Consider the following 21,725-nt stretch of genomic DNA (forward strand, 5'->3'; position numbering starts at 1 on the left):
ATGGGGTACTGTGTGTGGATTGATGAGGGAAAATGTAATTTAATCAATTTTAGAGTAAGGCTGTAACGTAGCAAAATGTGGAAAAAGTGAAGTTGTCTGAATACTTTCCGAATGCACTGTATAAAGTAAATAAAATGAATACAGCATTGGACATGTATTGATGCATTCCGCGCACCTTGCAAGGCATTAGACAGATGATCTGCAATTACCAGATGTCCAAGCCTCAAAACCATAAACATGTCAACACTTTTTGAATATATGTATAACAAACAAAAAAAAATGGGGGGGGGGGGGGTTCTGTATCTGTGCATGAGTCTTTTGTACAAAATTGTACAAAATAAGTAATTTCCACTTGAGAGGCAACTCAAGGAGATTAACCTTCAACATTCAGAATCTTGTTCAGTACATGAGAGCAAATGTAGTCATGACAGCCACAGTTTTCTTATACGCAGGAGTTTACAGGTTTTTGCTAACACCTAATTTAAATAATTGGGGTCTAAATTTTAAGACTTGCACACAGTGCAATCCCCTGGGACAGAAATTACATCTGTATTTCAGAATGAGCTTCAGAAATTACGATGTCCTGACAAATCTGCATGATAAACTACAACATGGGTTAATCTATGTCTATCTAACATTGAAATGTTGCACACTCCTGAATAATGTCCTAGGATATAGTGATTATTCTGTTGGATGGAAGGTTCACAACAAATTCTTTACATATGCACAATGTCATGTTGGGATTTCCTTCAACCTGGAACAAGCTGAGACAAGGTGGTGAGAAATTAACCTCACTGCTCAAATTTCAGGGCTGGTTCAAGTTGGTAAAGCCACAACTGTCTTTATAATAGAATTGCATCAAAAATGGATTTTGTTATATATAAATCTCCTGTTTGGCATGTCTCTTGTAATCCGGTTCACAGCAGCACTGACGGATGTGTTGACTTGACAAATGTGTCTGAGTTTTGAACGACCCTTCACCCCATTTTGTTCTATGCTGGCTGAAGACCTAGCTAGCCAGTAACTAGCTAACACCAGACACATATGAAAGGGGAAACATACAGTATAAGTATCTTTGCCATAGATGAATAAGGTAAACTTTTCATTATATTTGCTGACACCCTACAGTCAAATATTGGCACCAGTAGAATAGCTATATATACCACGCCCTCTCTGCAAACACTCCTTCTCCGGTGTTGGTTACAAGGCAGAACTTACTTAAATCAGGTTAGAGAATATCTTGTTGCCATTGGTGTATTAAAATGAGAGTTAACGTGATGTTACCTTGTTCCCTTAATCATAAATCAAAGTGTTTGACATGGGGAAGGGACGACTAACTTTATGATCAAACTTTATCAATGTAGAAGTAACAGTCATTTTTCAGACTTTGGTCATCATCCTTTGATCTGGTTTCCTTTAAATATCATCCAATTTCATGAAAAACATTATTTTGACAGTTGACGACCTTTTAAATCAATGCAACAAGAATAGAGGGGCTAGCAGAATATCACAGGCTCCACTTAATGTGTTGAATATTAACCACTTTCTCCCTCTGTCTTTTTACCTTCTTCGGAGCGCCTTTTTCTGATGGAAAACAAAATCTGTTGCATTTTGGAGACTATTTAAAGCTCCAGTTTAGTCTAAATTACTGCTTAGGGTACAACCTAGTCGCCTTGGCAAGGCTATATTTCTCTTGCAAATGATGATAAAGCAGACCTCAAAGTGCATCATGTCCTTTAATGGCAGATTGCATGGGTGTTCTTGGGTTTTAAATAGTGTTTCAAAGTACCAGTTTCATGTGCCAGCTGGCACTATCATTGTTTATTCAGAACAACTGGTTTGCTAATTCAAAGCTGCCTGAAATGAGAGACATTGACTGAGTTACTGTAGGATTCTACCATCATTAAGATTAGGTTTTTCACTTGTTTCAGGCATTAATCATATAATGAGTGTTTAGTTTGTTGTTGTCATTGTCTCTGCTAGTTGTTTATACCCCCCTCTCCTTTTCACCAGATAGTCCATCGTACAGCCGTCCCCAGTGCGCTGGCCCTGGACTGGATAGGGAAGAACCTGTACTGGTGTGACATCGAGAGGAAGAGCCTGGAGGTGTCTAAAGCTAACGGCCTGTACCCCTCTGTCCTGGTCAGCACTGGTATCAGGAACCCCACTGACCTGGCCCTGGATCCACAGTCAGGGTACTCTATCAGACACTTTGACCTCTATCCTCTGACCTCTTACCCTAACCCCACTGACCTGGCCCTGGATCCACAGTCAGGGTACAGCCGTAGGCAGAACAGGAGAGAGAGAGAGAGAGAGAGAGAGAGAGAGAGACTATTGCAACATAAATAGTGGAGGGTTCAGGAGACACTGTGACCCCGTCTGACGATAATCCCACCCACTTTGCCAAAGCACAGCACCCACACCACTAGAGGGATATCTTCAACCACCAACTTACCATCCTGAGACAAGGCCGAGTATAGCCCATGAAGATCTCCCCCACGGCACAAACCCGAGGGGGGGGGGGGGGGGGTGCCAACCCAGACAGGAAGATCACGTCAGTGACTCAACCCACTCAAGTGACGCACCCCTCCTAGGGACGGCATGGAAGAGCACCAGTAAGCCAGTGACTCAGCCCCTGTAATAGGGTTTGAGGCAGAGAATCCCAGTGAAGAGATGGGAACCGGTCAGGCAGAGACAGCAAGGGCGGTTCGTTGCTCCAGTGACTTTCCATTCACCTTCACACTCCTGGGCCAGACTACACTCAATTATAGGACCCACTGAAGAGATGAGTCTTCAATAAAGACTTAAAGGTCGAGACCGAGTCTGCGTCTCTCACATGGATAAGTAGACTATTCCATAACAATGGAGCTCTATAGGAGAAAGCTCTGCCTCCAGCTGTTTGTTTAGATATTCTAGGGACAGTAAGGAGGCCTGCGTCTTGTGACCGTATCGTACATGTAGGTATGTACGGCAGGACCAAATCAGAAAGATAAGTAGGAGCAAGCCCATGTAATGCCTTGTAGGTTAGCAGTAAACCTTGAAATCAGCCCAAGCCTTAACAGGAAGCCAGTGTAGAGAGGCTAGCTCTGGAGTAATATGATCATTTTGGGGGGTTCTAGTCAAGATTCTAGCAGCCATGTTTAGCACTAACTGAAGTTTATTTAGTGCTTTATCCGGGTAGCCGGAAAGTAGAGCATTGCAGTAGTGACAAAAGCATGGATACATTTTTATGCATAATTTTTGGACAGAAAGTTTCTGATTTTTACAACGTTACGTAGATGGAAAAAAGCTGTCCTTGAAACAGTCTTGATATGTTTGTCAAAAGAGAGATCAGGGTAATGCCGAGGTCCTTCACAGTTTTATTTGAGATGACTGTACAACAATCAAGATTAATTGTTAGATTCAACAGAATATCTCTTTGTTTCTTGGGACCTAGAACTAGCATCTCTGTTTTGTCCGAGTTTAAAAGTAGAACATTTGCCACCATCCACTTCTTATGTCTGAAACACAGGCTTCCAGGGAGGGCAATTTTGGGGCTTCACCATGTTTCATCGAAATGTACAGGTGTGTGTCGTCCGCATGGCAGTGAAAGTTAACATCATGTTTCCGAATGACATCACCAAGAGGTAAAATATATAGTGAAAACAATAGTGGTCCTAAAACGGAGCCTTGAGGAACACTGAAATTAACAGTTGATTTGTCAGAGGACAAACCATCCACAGAAACAAACGGATATCTTTCAGACAGAGAAGATCTAAACCAGGCCAGAACTTGTCAGTGCAGACCAATTTGTGTTTCCAATCTCTCTAAAAGAATGTGGTGATCGATGGTATCAAAAGCGGCACTAAGGTCTAAGAGCACGAGAACATATGCAGAGCCTTGGTCTGATGCCATTAAAAGGTCATTTACACCTTCACAAGTGCAGACTAAAGTGTTTTGTATACATTGTTTGTCTTTAGGAAGGCAGTGAGTTGCAGCTTTTTCCCCAAAAAAATTGAGGGGAATGGGAGATTCAATATAGGCCGATAGTTTTTTATATTTTCTGGGTCAAGGTTTGGCTTTTTCAAGAGAGGCTTTATTACTGCCACTTTGAGTGAGTTTGATACACATCCGGTGGATAGGAAGCCGTTTATTATGTTCAACATAGGAAGGCCAAGCACAGGAAGCAGCTCTTTCAGTAGTTTAGTTGGAATAGGGTCCAGTATGCAGCTTGAAGGTTTAGAGGCCATGACTATTTTCATCAATGTGTCAAGAGATTTAGTATTATAAAACTTGAGTGTCTCCCTTGATCCTAGGTCCTAACGCAACTAACTTTTGGTAACATTTAACCTACTGTTTTTAAAAATGTATGTTAGTGACATCTAAGACCTCGCCACATTCCTCCCTGTGTAGGTATGTGTTCTGGGTGGACTGCTGTGAGTCCCCTTATATTGGTCGTGTGGGCATGGATGGTCGTGGGCAGGTCGTTATCATCGACAAGGAGATCTACAGCCCAACTGCCCTCACTATAGATTACACCAACAAGAGGCTGTACTGGGCTGACGACAACCACATTCTGTTTGCCAACATGGAGGGCTCCCAGAGACACAAAGGTGAGGCAGAATACAATGGGTACATTTCCTTGCATCCTCTCTCCTCACCTGCTCAAAACAAATTGCAGAATAATGGAAGTATTTGAAGTATTGAAAGTATTTGAAAGAAAACTAAGATGTTTAAACACAGGTCTGGTTACAACACACTGCTGATCATTTGTTGACAGATCTGCTGTCATGCTGCATGCTCATCCACTAATGGCGATTATCTTTTGCCTGTATTGTGTCTCTTCCCAGTGTCCTACGACCACATCCAAGGTGTGATGGGTCTGACACTGTTTGAGGACTTTGTCTACTGGACGGATGGGAAATCCAAATCACTCCGAAGGGCACATAAAACAACTGGGGCCCAGGGGATAGAGCTGCTTAACTCCTGGCAAGCCATCAAGTCTGTTAAGATTTACCATTCACTACGCCAACCTGAAGGTAGAGTAACACACCCAGCCAAGCAGTCCCCTCATCTGCCAGCCCATGGTTATGCTATTATTATATAGGATGTAATTATATAGGGTATGATATTAAGAATGTGGCTACTGTTCAGTTTAATGATGCTGTACTTTTGGTGTTGCCCCCCCTCTTCCCTCCTCCCACTGTGCAGTGCCCAAGCACCAGTGTCAGGTGGCCAATGGAGGATGCAGCCACTTGTGTCTCCTCTCCCCCAGCGGGGAACACAAGTGTGCTTGTCCAACTAATTTCTACCTCGCCGCTGATAATAAAACCTGCCTCTCCAACTGCACTGCAAGTCAGGTCAGTGCCTAGTCCCTCACACTCTCCTCGGTACTTGTAGATAATATGGTAACTCTTTTCCAGTTTGTTATTATATTCTGGGTTTTCCCTAAGGCAGATCTGTTGTTTCATGCTTTTTCTCTTTGTTTATATCACACTCTCTCTTCTTTCCTGCCTTGCTTCTATAGCTTAAGTCCCATGAAAATAGTAGTGTTGCTTTGTTATGCTTTGAACAACTCGAATGGAAAGCTAGAATCCATTTTTTTGTGTTGAGTTAGAATTCTGTCTGATTAATTTGTGTGTTCTGTAGTTCCGCTGCGGGACCGACGAGTGTATTCCTTTCTGGTGGAAGTGTGACACTGTGGATGACTGTGGTGATGGCTCAGACGAGCCTGCTGACTGTCGTGAGTACCATGTTTTCCAATTTATACAAACTATGCATTACTGGACTTACTAGGGATCCTGGTATGGTAGGCCAAAGTCAATCAGTCAGCCTTGGAAACTACTCTTTTTTTTTTTTTTTTTTATATTTTTGCTGTGATCTTTTACTGTGATCTGAGAATATTTGAAATAATATTTGCGTTTTGAAGTTAACTTTAGAACGTGTATTAAATGCATGTTTACACATGCTTTTCAGAAATGCAAGAACTGTTTTACATTGTCATTAAGTATATTTTTTATTACGAATGTGTAGCTTATCATAATACGTGAGCATACATAATGTTCAGCATACAAGTACTTTAATTGGCTGGCTTTGCATTCTCTGAGATAACATTGCTAATTTTCATGCAGCTGAATTCAAATGTCAGCCTGGTCGGTTCCAGTGTGGCACTGGCCTCTGTGCTCTTCCTCCCTTCATCTGTGATGGGGAGAACGACTGTGGAGACAACTCAGATGAGGCTAACTGTGGTAAGGAGGAAGACTAGAACATGCATCCCCATTCACGAAGATTGGTGAAGTCAAATTGCCATGGTCTAAGGGGCTTCCCAGTTCTAGGAATAATATTTCTATTGTTGTTACTGTCCTTCACACTGAGTCTATCTGTAGGAGTCTGTTATCCGTTGATGTTCAGGGGGAATAGCAGATAAACAATACGTCTTCAAGCAGCTTTATACCTTTAATGATGCCTTTCAACACATCTTGCTTCAACACAAAAACATACGTCTGGTATCTGGCCACAATAACATGTCCATTAAAGAAGACTGTAGTTGTTACTGACTTTCACACTGAACCTGTTGATGTTCAGATAGAAAATCAAACAATACGTTAACCAGCAGCTTCATACCTTTCTTACCGCTTGATACCTTTTCAAGGCATGTTGCTGAAATACAAAAAAATAACAAGTATGGATTTATGTCACAATAACAAGCCCATGTGTGGATGTGCTTTGATTTCAAAGCATTGTTATTTTTTTATTAGGTTCTTTGCTAAGCCAACAACTTCACTTTATATTAAGGTGATGCAGCCTTTTGTCCTACATGTTTTTGTTGATGGATGATTTTCATCCTAAGTGGATGCTTGGTTATACCTCTTCTCCTCTATTTTATCTTTCAGAGACGTACATATGTCTGTCAGGGCAGTTCAAATGCACCCGGAAACAGAAGTGTATCCCTCTAAACCTCCGCTGCAATGGACAGGACGACTGTGGAGACGGAGAGGATGAGACAGACTGTCGTAAGAAGAACCTTCTAAATTACTAGCAGAGGGATTGTTTTAGGAATCTTTAGGATTACTTTTTAATTTAGGCTAGACTACTTCTATGGGATTATTTTTTTTGCCAGCAGTTCAACAAGAATGAGATGGAAATTCTTATGTGAAGGTGTAAAGGTGGTATCTGACAGTTTGAGACATATAATCCTAAAGGTCCTTACCGGTGAATTTATAGTGAAGCTCAGACAGCCTACCCTTATGTGCAGCCTTAAATAATAGGGAGTCAGATAGTGATTAGGTATTCCAAAGGCATGCTTGTTTAGCCCTTTCCCTGTGTGAGAGGATTAGCTATGATTGAATTAGAAAGAGAAAGAGAGAACAGAGATAGGTATTTATATTATTTGATGGTAACTCTAGCTATCAGCAGTAAGGTTATAACTCTGACAAAATGTCTGTGGGTTGCTACATTTGTTTTTCTTGCCTGTGATTTCCAGATGGAGTGAGAGTCACTATGGAGTGAAAATCAGTATAATTAAAAAAAAAAAAGCTTTTATTAAGGAGAGCTGTATAATTACTTCAGCCATCGCAATACACTGTAGGAGTCGTAGGCATTCTCCCTCTTAATCAGACTGTAGATGTACATTTGTAAATGTAGTAGATCTTATCAGGAACACTGTGCCAATCACAGGAGGCTGCGAAGGGTAGCACAGCTCATAATAATGTCTGGAACAGTGAAAATGGAATGGCATCAAACACATGGAAACCATTGACATGGATGGTTATCTGAGTTTTAAACTGACTTGGGTGTTTCTAGACTGCAGATATTTGGGTTGATCTGTTTATTGTGTTAAACCTGTTTGCAAGTCAGTTATTTCTAAATCAGAGGCTGATGATTCCATCTGTAAGGTATAGTAATACATGTTATTAACACAGCATGTTCCTGCCTCTGTAAATTATAGTTATTAATCCATGTGTTCAAGGCTTTTGGGCTGTTTGCTCACCTCTTACTCCTTACGTCTGTCCTCTCTCCATCTCCCTATCTCTCTCTCCCCCTTATCTCTCTCTCTATCACTCTCCCATCCCCTATTGCTCTCCCTTCCCCACAAGCATTTCACGGTAAAGTCTACAGCAGTTGTATAAAATTTGATTTGATTTGGCCTGGTGTAAACCTGGACCCCCTCCTCTCCACAGCGGAGAGCACCTGTTCCCCAGATCAGTTCCAGTGCAAGGCCTCCATGCACTGCATCTCCAAGCTGTGGGTGTGTGATGAGGACCCGGACTGCACAGACGGGTCAGACGAGGCTAATTGTGGTGAGTGGGGGAGCGTTAAAATCATAAATCAAACCAGTCCTATAGTTTTATTGCTCCTTGGTTGAAATTGTGATTAGGAAATGAATTAATTGTACGCATGGGTTCATTCTAATCTGCTCTGTACTGATTGAGTTGAAGCAGCCATAAAGACTGGTAGTTTATCAGCACTGGATGTCAGACTTTTCAGTAGTGTGTATGGCACCAAAACAGCAGACATCACATTGGATAGTTAGCGCATTATGGTCTTTAGTGTTTTGACCCCACAAATAGTTTAGACTAATATTTTCAGAGTATTTTTAGTGGTAGAGATACTTTCCAACCTCATGCAACTATCTTTCCCACCGGTCATGACTTGAAACTGTGAAGCTAGGAAGTCACTGAGCTGTGTTGTTCTACTTTTAAGTCAACTTCTTCCTCTGGATTAGGCTTTCAATGATTTTTAGCTCTGCTCACATCTAGAAGAAAGAGATCAAGGTTCCACATGAATTTCCTTCTTGGGCCTTTGTGCAGTGTTAGAAAGTGTTCTATCTTTTAAGGCTGTTTTCATCTTCATCTCAGTCCAATGGTTATTTGAGTGGATAGATAGGCTGCCATAATCTTTGGGAAAATCGATCAGCTCAAGATCAATTGTTTCTTCACTCAAAGTATTGGTTGTTTTGTTTGATACTTACTCTTCTGATGTTCAAAACAAGCTATAAGCTACTAATTGCCACTAACTAAAGAGATCTCTTTTAGAAGTTGTAACATTTTAATTAACGTTTCCTAAATGCTGTTCAGTTAACAATTGTTGCGATATGGAGGATAATTAGGATAGTGAAATCATACTCCTAAACCATTGTCCTTGAGATGTTTTTAAATCTCATTCTTCCATTACTAGTTCTCTTTACCTGTTCTTTCCTTGTTAATTGGCTCAACCAATTGACTCAATTGGACAATCTGAGACAAAATAACTTCAATGGTTTTGATCGAGTGTGTGTGTGTGTCAGGGTTTCCGTCAGGTCAAATGACCAGGAAGATTTTAATTTATCGGGCATTTTAAGAAATGTACTGGTCATCCATATGCATTGGGTGCATAACCCATTAGGGTGTTCACCCATGCAGCCAGTGCTATCAAACAATGAGGGACATTTACGTGTCCTTAAAAATAGCCTAGAACAAATGACAAAAACACTGTTGCTTGTGATGTAGCATTAGAAAACTTTATTGCCTATTGTTTTATTGGTTTTTGCTTTCCTAAAATAATAATTGTCCACCTCATGGTTCAGCTGTCGGGGAATTGAGCACTAAATGCATCAGGGCATTGCATGCATAGGCCTATACTGTTGGCTTAGGCGTCCACTGTATGATATTAATATAAAATAATATATATATATAATTGAAGAGAAGCTTAGGCATAGTCCCAGAGAGAGAGAGAGAGGCCTATATGGCCAACAACATGCTACTACACCAACGTATATTTCATTATCCTTGTCAGATAGGCTAGCCGACTGCCTCTGCTATACAGATATAGGCTTACAGGAGGAGGCTTATTCATTCATTTTCAATAAGAATATTTTTTATGAAGACAAGCATCACTTTAAGTTTATCTGTCGAAGTCAGTTGGAGCACCTTAGTACCATAGGCCTGCAGTATAATGGGCTAATAACCACACCACACCAAACCACAAAAGTTTCTAAACTTTAATTAGGCTAATATCAAAAGTAAGTTAAGCCATTATTTATAGAGAAAATATGAGTAGGATATTATATTGCGGCTAACACGACAATACAGTTGGAACTTAATTTGGTCAAAGAAAATGGCTCAGAATTAAACAAAACACTTGAGAACTGGTTTAAAACTTCACAAACATTTTGAACAGGCTGTATTGTAGCAATTACTAAGAAAGGCTAGTGCCTACCATACCCAACAAATGTACAGCAGTAGGCTAATGATATGTACAGTATTTTACAACAGGCCTCCTCTGCAACTTGATCCTGGACTTCCTGAAAGGCCGCCCCCAGGTGGTAAGGGTAGGTAGCAACACATCTGCCACGCTGATCCTCAACACTGGAGCTTCCCAGGGGTGCGTGCTCAGTCCCCTCCTGTACTCCCTGTTCACCCACGACTGCATGGCCAGGCACAACTCCAACACCATAATTAAGTTTGCTGACGACACAACAATGGTAGGCATGATCACCGACAACGACGAGACAGCCTATAGGGAGGAGGTCAGAGACCTGGCCGGGTGGTGCCAGAATAACAACCTATCCCTCAACGTAACCAAGACTAAGGAGATGATTGTGGACTACAGGAAAAGGAGCACCGAGCACGTCCCCATTCTCATCGATGGGGCTGTAGTGGAGCAGGTTGAGAGCTTCAAATTCCTTGGTGTCCACATCAACAACAAACTAGATTGGTCCAAACACACCTTAGACAGTCGTGAAGAGGGCACGACAAAGTCTACTCCCCCTCAGGAAACTAAAAAGATTTGGCATGGGTCCTGAGATCCTCAAAAGGTTCTACAGCTGCAACATCGAGAGCATCACTGCCTGGTGCGGCAATTGCTCGGCCTCTTACCGCAAGGCACTTCAGAGGGTAGTGCGTACGGCCCAGTACATCACTGGGGCAAAGCTGCCTGCGATCCAGGACCTCTATACCAGGCAGTGTTAGAGGAAGGCCCTAAAAATTGTCAAATACCCCAGCCACCCCAGTCATAGACTGTTCTCTCTACTACCGCATGGCACGCAGTACCGGAGTGCCAAGTCTAGAACAAAAAGGCTTCTCAACAGTTTTTACCCCCAAGCCATAAGACTCCTGAACAGGTAACCAAATGGTTACCCGGACAATTTGCATTGTGTTCCCCCCCCAACCCCTCTTTTACGCTTCTGCTACTCTCTGTTCATCATATATGCATAGTCACCTTAATGATACCTACAAGTACATACTACCTCAATAAGCCTGACTAACCGGTGTCTGTATATAGCTTTGCTACTCTTTTTTTCAAATGTATTTTTACTGTTTTATTTCTTTACTTACCTACACACACACACACACACACACACACACCTTTTTTTCCCGCACCATTGGTTAGAGCTTGTAAGTAAGCATTTCACTGTAACGTCATCATCTTTGAAACCTGTTGTATTCGGCGGAAGTGACAAATCAACTTTGATTTGATTTAACCTACTTATATCTTAAACTAAATATGGAGCACACTATTAAAGAGAGCGATCAAACTTAATTTAGCCGCCGAAAATGTCTCAACAGAATAAACCAAAACACGTTTAGCATATTTAAAGAACTGGTTTGGATTAATAAATATGCCTACAGTAATAACAATGATATACAGTAATAATTATGATAAAATTATTATAAATATGAGAAGAAGAAAAAAAAACAGTTCCAAAGTTGCCTCCTACCTGAATAGTGAGTTGCACAGTAGCCTGCATTTGGACGCGCCAACATTCTTCCCATTTACGTCCGCTACAATGTGGAGGACATTCTCCTGGTAGGCTTTTCACTATAGGCATACTTTCTAACTTTCATTTTACTTCAATGAAATAGGCCTCCATCTTCGCTATCAACAGTATCCCAAGGCTTCTCTCTCACTCTCTCTCTCTCTCTCTCTCTCTCTCTCTCTCTCTCTCTCCTCAGTATCAGGCGCATAAGGCCAAGGAGTGAGAGAATGGTGCTGGAGCACGAAATCAGGATGTATGATATGTAGCCCCGGACAATTTGGCCAGCTACAATTATATTTATTGGCTTTTAATTCATCCGTTAGCCGGGAAACCCTGGTGTGTGTGGTGGGTGTTATCAGCATGCCAATCTCAACAGAAATTCATTTGAGTGACATCTGAAAAAGCTATCATCAGGATGTTTTATAATGGCATGTCACTTCCCTGCAGCTCCCTCCTTACATTGATTTCCCTGTGATTGTTATCTATGCTTCTGAATTGCTGTTACTCTTCATCAAGTGGCATTTTTTACAAGATATTTCAGTACACTCAGACACAAATCGATCCTGTGCCAAAGTTGAAAAAGTGCTCAAAATACTCAAAATAGTCATACATTTTCAAAGATGATGATATATTTGAACTGACATTTGATTGTAAAAGTGAAGCTCTAATGAGCTAAGTAAGATATAAAGTAGATATTCTTATATATCATCTATAGTGCTGTGTCAGTATTTATTTTATATCTTGTTAGTGGCTGGTTCCTAATGAGTTTTCCCTCGTGTGTGTGTGTGTGTGTGTGCGCGCGCTCGCTCCCCCCTCCTGCCCCTGTTGTCACATTGGAACATCAACTAAGAAATGGTTTCTTATAATGTGAGCTGGGCACCAATTTGAATATGACACTGAAATAATAATAATACAATATATACAGTACCAGTCAAAAGTTTGGACACACCTACTCATTCCAGGGTGTTTCTTTCTTTTTACTATTTCCTACATTGTAGAATAATAGTGAAGACATTAAAACTATGAAATAACACATACTCTATGGAATCACGTAGTAACCAAAAAAGTGTGAAACAAATCCAAATATATTCTATATTTGAGATTCTTAAAAGTAGCCACCCTTTGCCTTGATGACATTCTCTCAACCAGCTTCACCTGGAATGCTTTTCCAACAGTTTTGAAGGAGTTTCCACATATGCTGAGCACTTGTTGGCTGCATTTCCTTCAGTCTGTGGTTCAACTCATCCCAAACCATCTCAATTGGGTTGACGTTGGGTGATTGTGGAGGCCAGGTCATCTGATGCAGCACTCCATCACTCTCCTTCTTGGTCAAATAGCCCTTACACAGTCTGGAGGTGTGTTTGGTCATTGTTCTGTTGAAAACAAATGATAGTCTCACTAAGCACAAACCAGATGCGATGGAGTATCAATGCAAAATACTGTGGTATCCATGCTGGTTAAGTGTGCCTTGAATTCTAAATAAATCCCGACAGTGTCAGCAAAGCACCCCCACACCATCACACTACCTCCTTCATAATTCACGGTGGGAACTACTCATGCGGAGATAAGCTGTACACCTACTCTGCGTCTCACAAAGACACGGCGGATGGAACCAAAAATCTCAAATTTGGACTCATCAGACCAAAGGACAGATTTCCACCGTTCTATGTCCATTGCTCGTGTTTCTTGGCCCAAGCAAGTCCCTTCTTCTTATTGGTGTCCTTTAGTAGTGTTTTCTTTGCAGGAATTCGACCATGAAGGCCTGATTCACGCAGTCTCCTCTGTACAGTTGATGTTGAGATGTCTGCTACTTGAACTCTGTGAAGCATTTATTTGGGCTGCAATTTCAGAGACTGGTAACTCTAATGAACTTATCCTCTACAACAAAGGTAACTCTTGTTCTTCCTTTCCTGTGAAGGTCCTCATGAGAGCCAGTTTCATCATAATGCTTGATGGTTTTTGCGACTGCACTTGATGAAACTTTAAAAGTTCTTGAAATTTTCCACATTGGCCTTCAGGTCTTAAAGTAATGATGGACTGTCGTTTCTCTTTGCTTATTTAAGCTGTTCTTAACTTGGTATTTTACCAAATAGGGCTGTCTTCTGTACACCACCCCTAACTTGTCACAACACAACTCAAACGCATTAAGAAGGAAAGAAAATACACAAATGATCCTTTAACAAAGCACACCTGTTAATTGGAATGCATTCCAGGCGACTACCACATAAAGCTGGTTGAGAGTGGCAAGAGTGTGCAAAACTGTGATCAAGGCAAAGGGTAGCTACTTAGAAGAATCTCAAATACAAAATACATTTTGATTTGGTTAACACTTTTTTGGTTGCTGCATGATTCCATATGTGTTATTTCAGACTTTTGATGTCTTCACTATTGTTCTACAATGTGGAAAATAGTAAAAAAAATAAAATAAAGAAAAACCCCTGAATGAGTAGGTGTGTCCAAACTTCTGACTCGTGCTGTATATCATATAAAGACTGACAGCATCCTGCCACACCTGTCACCATCTCCTTATGATACCTAACCCTCTACGTGAGTACTGTTATATTCTGGTCATTTTCCCTAACTACTTGTGTATAAATGTAGTTAAAAAGGAGACTTGGCTGTGACTTTGAAAGCCATTACGTGGAATTTAGATTTAGATTTTTTTATATACATATACGTTTGAAAGGTGTTTTTTGTCTCCTGGTTTTAGGAAACAGAACCCTCTGTATCAAACTTTTGAGATTAATACATTAAATGTATATTTATAACATAGCAAAAAATGTAGGCAATTAAGATCAAATCAAATGCATTTATATAGCCCTTCTTACATCAGCTGATATCTCAAAGTGCTGTACAGAAACACAGCCTAAAACCCCAAACAGCAAGCAATGCAGGTGTAGAAGCACGGTGGCTAGGAAAAACTCCCTAGAAAGGCCAAAACCTAGGAACAAACCTAGAGAGGAACCAGGCTATGTGGGGTGGTCAGTCCTCTTCTGGCTGTGCCAGGTGGAGATTTTAACAGAACATGGCCAAGATGTTCAAATGTTCATAAATGACCAGCATGGTCAAATAATAATCACAGTAGTTGTCGAGGGTGCAGCAAGTCAGCAGCTCAGGAGTAAATGTCAGTTGGCTTTTCATAGCCGATCATTCAGAGTATCTCTACCGCTCCTGCTGTCCCTAGAGAGTTGAAAACAGCAGGTCTGGGACAGGTAGCACGGCCGGTGAACAGGTCAGGGTTCCATAGCCGCAGGCAGAACAGTTGACACTGGAGCAGCAGCACGGCCAGGTGTACTGGGGACAGCAAGGAGTCATCATGCCATGTATTATACCCTTCCGGCACCGACAGAGATGGCCGCTTCGCCTCGCTTCGCGTTCCTAGGTAGTCCCGAGGCATGTTCCTAGGGCTCAGGTCCTCCGAGAGAGAGAAAGAAAGAGAGAATTAGAGCGAGCATACTTAAATTCACACAGGACACCGGATAAGACAGGAGAAGTTACTCAGATAACAAACTGACCCTAGCCCCCGACACAAACTACTGCAGCATAAATACTGGAGGCTGAGACAGGAGGGGTCAGGAGACACTGTGGCCCCATCTGATGATACCCCCGGACAGGGCCAAACAGGAAGGATATAACCTCACCCACTTTGCCAAAGCACAGCCCCCACACCACTAGAGGGATATCTTCAACCACCAACTTACCATCCTGAAACAAGGCCGAGTATAGCCCACAAAGATCTCTGCCATGGCACAACCCAAGGGGGGGCGCCATCCCAGACAGGAAGATCACGTCAGTGACTCATCCCACTCAAGTGACGCACCCCTCCTAGGGACGGCATGAAATAGCACCAGTAAGCTAGTGACTCAGCCCCTGTAATAGGGTTAGAGGCAGAGAATCCCAGTGGAGAGAGGGGAACCGGCCAGGCAGAGACAGCAAGGGCGGTTCGTTGCTCCAGAGCCTTTTCGTTCACCTTCACACTCCTGGGCCAGACTACACTCAAATCATATGATCCACTGAAGAGATGAGTCTTCAGTAAAGACTTAAAGGTTGAGACCGAGTCTGCGTATCTCACATGGGTAGGCAGACCATTCCATAAAAATTGAGCTCTATAGGAGAAGGCCCTGCCTCCAGCTGTTTGCTTAGAAATTCTAGGGACAATTAGGAGGCCTGCATCTTGTGACCGTAGCGTACGTGTAGGTATGTACGGAAGGACCAAATCAGAATGATAGGTAGGAGCAAGCCCATGTAATGCTTTGTAAGTTAGCAGTAAAACCTTGAAATCAGCCCTTGCCTTAACAGGATGCCAGTGTAGGGAGGCTAGCACTGGAGTAATATGGTCAAATTATTTGGTTCTAGTCAAGATTCTAGCAGCCGTATTTAGCACTAACTGAAGTTTATTTAGTGCTCTATCCGGGTAGCCGGAAAGTAGAGCATTGCAGTAGTCTAACCTAGAAGTAACAAATACATTTTTCTGCATCATTCTTGGACAGAAAGTTTCTGGTGTTTGCAATGTTACGTAGATGGAAAAAAAAAGCTGTCCTTGAAACAGTGTGGATATGTTTGTCAAAAGAGAGATCAGGTTCCAGAGTAACGCCAAAGTCCTTCACAGTTTTATTTGAGACGACTGTACAACCATTAAGATTAATTGTCACATTCAACAGAAGATCTCTTTGTTTCTTGGGACCTAGAACAAGCATCTTTGTTTTGTCCGAGTTTAAAAGTAGAAAGTTTGCAGCCATCCACTTCTTTATGTCTGAAACACAGGCTTCTAGCGAGGGCAATTTTGGGGCTTCACCATGTTTCATTGAAATGTACAGATATGTGTCATCCGCATAGCAGTGAAAGTTAACATTATGTTTTCGAATGACATCCCCAAGAGGTGAAATATATAGTGAAAACAATAGTGGTCCTAAAACGGAACCTTGAGGAACACCGACATTGAGAGAGGACAAACCATTTGTCAGAGGACAAACCATTCAGAGACAAACTGATATCTTTCCGACAGGTAAGATCTAAACCAGGCCAGAACTCTTCCGTGTAGACCAATTTGGGTTTCCAATCTCTCCAAAAGAATGTGGTGATCAATGGTATCAAAAGCAGCACTAAGGTCTAAGAGCACGAGGACAGATGCAGAGCCTCGGTCTGACGCCATTAAAAGGTAATTTACCACCTTCACAAGTGCAGTCTCAGTGCTATGATGGGGTCTAAAACCAGACTGAAGCATTTTGTATACATTGTTTGTCTTCAGGAAGGCAGTGAGTTGCTGCGCAACAGCTTTTTCTAAATTTTTTGAGAGGAATGGAGGATTCGATATAGGCCGATAGTTTAATATTTTCTGGGTCAAGGTTTGGCTTTTTCAAGAGAGGCTTTATTACTGTCATGTTGTGTCTTGTCTCTGTCCTTTCCCTTCACCCTGTCTCCCTCTGCTGGTCGTTGTTATGTTACCTTTTCTCCCCCGCTTTCCCCCAGCTGTCCCTTGTCTCCTCTAACTACCCGTTCCCCACCTGTTCCCTGTTTCCCTCTGATTAGGTCCCTATATCTCTCTCTGTTTCTGCTCCTGTCCTTGTCGGATTCTTGTTTGTTTGTGTTTCATGCCTGAGCCAGACTATCGTCATGTTTGCTGTAACCTTGTCCTGTCCTGTCGGAATCTGCCGGTCTATCTGAGCCTACCTAAGTTTGGTTATTAAAGAAGCTCTGTTTAAGTTAGTTCGCTTTTGGGTCCTCATTCACTCCCCATAACAGAAGAATCCGACCAAGAATGGACCCAGCGACTTCGGATCCTCTCCACTCAGCCGTCGGAATCCAGGGAGCGATGCTAGGCAGACACGAGCAGGAAGTGTCTGCTGCTCGACATGCCGTTGAGACCCTGGCCACCCAAGTCTCCAACCTCACAGAACAGGTTCACCATCTCCGCCTCGATCCACCGGCCACTTCCAGGGCTTTCGAATCTCCGGAGCCCAGAATCAATAACCCGCCGTGTTACTCTGGGGAGCCCACTGAATGCCGCTCGTTCCTCACCCAGTGTGATATTGTGTTTTCTCTCCAGCCCAACACTTACTCCAGGAGCACTGCTCGTGTCGCCTACGTCATATCTCTCCTTATTGGACGGGCTCGTGAGTGGGGCACGGCAATCTGGGAGGCAAGGGCTGAGTGTACTAACCAGTATCAGGACTTTAAGGAGGAGATGATACGGGTTTTTGATCGATCTGTTTTTGGGGAGGAGGCTTCCAGGGCCCTGTCTTCCCTATGTCAAGGTAATCGATCCATAACAGACTACTCTATTGAGTTTCGCACTCTTGCTGCCTCCAGTGGCTGGAACGAGCCGGCTTTGCTCGCTCGTTTTCTGGAGGGTCTCCGCGCAGAGGTAAAGGATGAGATTCTCTCCCGGGAGGTCCCTTCCAGCGTGGATTCCCTGATTGAACTCGCTATTCGCATTGAGCGACGGGTTGATCTGCGTCACCGAGCTCGTGGAAAGGAGCTCGCGTTCTCCGTTGCTCCCCTCTCCGCATCACTACCATCTTCCTCTGCCGGCTCGGGAGCTGAGCCTATGCAGCTGGGAGGTATCCGCATCTCGACTAAGGAGAGGGAACGGAGAATCACCAACCGCCTCTGTCTCTATTGCGGTTCTGCTGGTCATTTTGTCACTTCATGTCCAGTAAAAGCCAGAGCTCATCAGTAAGCGGAGGGCTACTGGTGAGCGCTACTACTCCTGTCTCTCCTTCAAGATCCTGCACTACCTTGTCGGTCCATCTACGCTGGACCGGTTCGTCAGCTTCCTGCAGTGCCTTAATAGACTCTGGGGCGGAGGGCTGTTTTATGGACGAGACCTGGGCTCGGGAACATGACATTCCTCTCAGACAGTTAAGGGAGTCCACGGCCTTGTTCGCCCTGGATGGTAGTCCTCTCCCCAGGATTCAGCGTGAGACGCTACCTTTAACCCTCACTGTTTCTGGTAATCATAGCGAAACCATTTCTTTTTTGATTTTTCGTTCACCTTTTACACCTGTTGTTTTGGGCCATCCCTGGCTAGTTTGTCATAATCCTTCCATTAATTGGTCTAGTAATTCTATCCTCTCCTGGAACGTCTCTTGTCATGTGAAATGTTTAATGTCTGCTATCCCTCCTGTTTCCTCTGTCTCTTCTTCACAGGAGGAGCCTGGTGATTTGACAGGGGTGCCGGAGGAATATCACGATCTGCGCACGGTGTTCAGTCGGTCCAGGGCCACCTCTCTTCCTCCACACCGGTCGTATGATTGTAGTATTGATCTCCTTCCGGGAACCACTCCCCCCCGGGGTAGACTATACTCTCTGTCGGCTCCCGAACGTAAGGCTCTCGAGGATTATTTGTCTGTAGCTCTTGACGCCGGTACCATAGTCCCCTCCTCCTCTCCCGCCGGAGCGGGGTTTTTTTTTGTCAAGAAGAAGGACGGGTCTCTGCGCCCCTGCATAGATTATCGAGGGCTGAATGACATAACAGTTAAGAATCGTTATCCGCTTCCTCTTATGTCTTCAGCCTTCGAGATCCTGCAGGGAGCCAGGTTTTTCACTAAGTTGGACCTTCGTAACGCTTACCATCTCGTGCGCATCAGGGAGGGGGACGAGTGGAAGACGGCGTTTAACACTCCGTTAGGGCACTTTGAATACCGGGTTCTTCCTTTCGGCCTCGCTAACGCTCCAGCTGTCTTTCAGGCATTAGTCAATGATGTCCTGAGAGACATGCTGAACATCTTTGTTTTCGTTTACCTTGACGATATCCTGATTTTTTCACCGTCACTCCAGATTCATGTTCAGCACGTTCGACGTGTCCTCCAGCGCCTTTTAGAGAATTGTCTTTTTGTGAAGGCTGAGAAGTGCACTTTTCATGCCTCCTCCGTCACATTTCTCGGTTCTGTTATTTCCGCTGAAGGCATTAAGATGGATCCCGCTAAAGTCCAAGCTGTCATTGATTGGCCCGTCCCTAAGTCACGCGTCGAGCTGCAGCGCTTTCTCGGCTTCGCGAACTTCTATCGTCGTTTCATCCGTAATTTCGGTCAGGTGGCCGCTCCTCTCACAGCCCTTACTTCTGTCAAGACGTGCTTTAAGTGGTCCGTTTCCGCCCAGGGAGCTTTTGATCTCCTCAAGAATCGTTTTACATCCGCTCCTATCCTTGTTACACCTGACGTCTCTAGACAGTTCGTTGTCGAGGTTGACGCGTCAGAGGTGGGCGTGGGAGCCATTCTTTCTCAGCGCTCCCTCTCTGACGACAAGGTCCACCCATGCGCGTATTTTTCTCATCGCCTGTCACCGTCGGAACGTAACTATGATGTGGGTAACCGCGAACTGCTCGCCATCCGGTTAGCCCTAGGCGAATGGCGACAGTGGTTGGAGGGGGCGACCGTTCCTTTTGTCGTTTGGACTGACCATAGGAACCTTGAGTACATCCGTTCTGCCAAACGACTTAATGCGCGTCAGGCGCGTTGGGCGCTGTTTTTCGCTCGTTTCGAGTTCGTGATTTCTTATCGTCCGGGCTCTAAGAACACCAAGCCTGATGCTTTGTCTCGTCTCTTCAGTTCTTCAGTAGCCTCCACTGACCCCGAGGGGATTCTCCCTGAGGGGCGTGTTGTCGGGTTGACTGTCTGGGGAATTGAGAGGCAGGTAAAACAAGCGCTCACTCACACTCCGTCGCCGCGCGCTTGTCCTAGGAACCTTCTTTTCGTTCCCGTTCCTACTCGTCTGGCCGTTCTTCAGTGGGCTCACTCTGCCAAGTTAGCCGGCCACCCTGGCGTTCGGGGTACGCTTGCTTCCATTCGCCAGCGTTTTTGGTGGCCCACCCGGGAGCATGACACGCGTCGTTTCGTGGCTGCTTGTTCGGTCTGCGCGCAGACTAAGTCCGGTAACTCTCCTCCTGCCGGCCGTCTCAGGCCGCTTCCTATTCCCTCTCGACCGTGGTCTCACATCGCCTTAGATTTTGTCACCGGACTGCCTTCGTCAGCGGGGAAGACTGTTATTCTTACGGTTGTCGATAGGTTCTCTAAGGCGGCCCATTTCATTCCCCTTGCTAAGCTTCCTTCTGCTAAAGAGACGGCACAAATCATCATCGAGAATGTTTTCAGAATTCATGGCCTTCCGTCAGACGTCGTTTCGGACAGAGGTCCGCAATTCACGTCTCAATTTTGGAGGGAGTTTTGCCGTTTGATTGGGGCTTCCGTCAGTCTCTCTTCCGGCTTTCACCCCCAGTCTAACGGTCAAGCAGAACGGGCCAATCAGACTATTGGTCGCATCTTACGCAGTCTTTCTTTTCGCAACCCTGCGTCTTGGTCAGAACAGCTCCCCTGGGCAGAATACGCCCACAACTCGCTTCCTTCGTCTGCGACCGGGCTATCTCCTTTTCAGAGTAGCCTCGGGTACCAGCCTCCGCTGTTCTCATCTCAGTTCGCCGAGTCCAGCGTCCCCTCCGCTCAGGCTTTTGTCCAACGTTGCGAGCGCACCTGGAAGAGGGTCAGGTCTGCACTTTGCCGTTATAGGACGCAGACTGTGAGGGCTGCTAATAAGCGTAGAACTAAGAGTCCTAGATATTGTCGCGGTCAGAGAGTTTGGCTCTCCACTCAGAACCTTCCCCTTAAGACGGCTTCTCGCAAGTTGACCCCGCGGTTCATTGGTCCGTTCCGTATTTCTCGGGTCATTAATCCTGTCGCAGTTCGACTTCTTCTTCCGCGATACCTTCGTCGCGTCCACCCGGTCTTCCATGTCTCCTGTATTAAGCCCGTTCTTCGCGCCCCCGCTCGTCTTCCCCCCCCCCCCCCCATCCTTGTCGAGGGCGCACCCATCTACAGGGTCCGCAGGATTTTGGACATGCGTCCACGGGGCCGTGGTCACCAGTACCTTGTCGATTGGGAGGGGTACGGTCCTGAGGAGAGGAGTTGGGTTCCCTCTCGGGACGTGCTGGACCGTGCGCTGATCGAGGATTTCCTCCGTTGCCGCCAGGTTTCCTCCTCGAGTGCGCCAGGAGGCGCTCGGTGAGTGGGGGGGT

General features: G+C 44.3%; 1 protein-coding gene across 1 annotated transcript in view; it reads left to right on the plus strand.

Annotated features, from left to right (window-relative positions):
- The window catches only part of LOC110504354 (low-density lipoprotein receptor-related protein 1B), a 422,565-nt gene that overhangs the window by 366,556 nt on the left and 34,284 nt on the right, over positions 1 to 21,725 (plus strand). The window contains exons 59-66 of the mRNA XM_036965026.2: positions 2,014 to 2,195; positions 4,393 to 4,592; positions 4,830 to 5,018; positions 5,191 to 5,339; positions 5,629 to 5,722; positions 6,111 to 6,227; positions 6,873 to 6,992; positions 8,160 to 8,279. Of these exons, the coding sequence (XP_036820921.2) occupies positions 2,014 to 2,195; positions 4,393 to 4,592; positions 4,830 to 5,018; positions 5,191 to 5,339; positions 5,629 to 5,722; positions 6,111 to 6,227; positions 6,873 to 6,992; positions 8,160 to 8,279 (1,171 nt within the window). The remainder of the gene's footprint in view (positions 1 to 2,013; positions 2,196 to 4,392; positions 4,593 to 4,829; positions 5,019 to 5,190; positions 5,340 to 5,628; positions 5,723 to 6,110; positions 6,228 to 6,872; positions 6,993 to 8,159; positions 8,280 to 21,725) is intronic.

This window comes from Oncorhynchus mykiss, chromosome 3, assembly GCF_057628025.1.
Source record: "Oncorhynchus mykiss isolate SJ-2025 chromosome 3, ASM5762802v1, whole genome shotgun sequence".
In the NCBI taxonomy this organism is placed as follows: domain Eukaryota; kingdom Metazoa; phylum Chordata; class Actinopteri; order Salmoniformes; family Salmonidae; genus Oncorhynchus; species Oncorhynchus mykiss.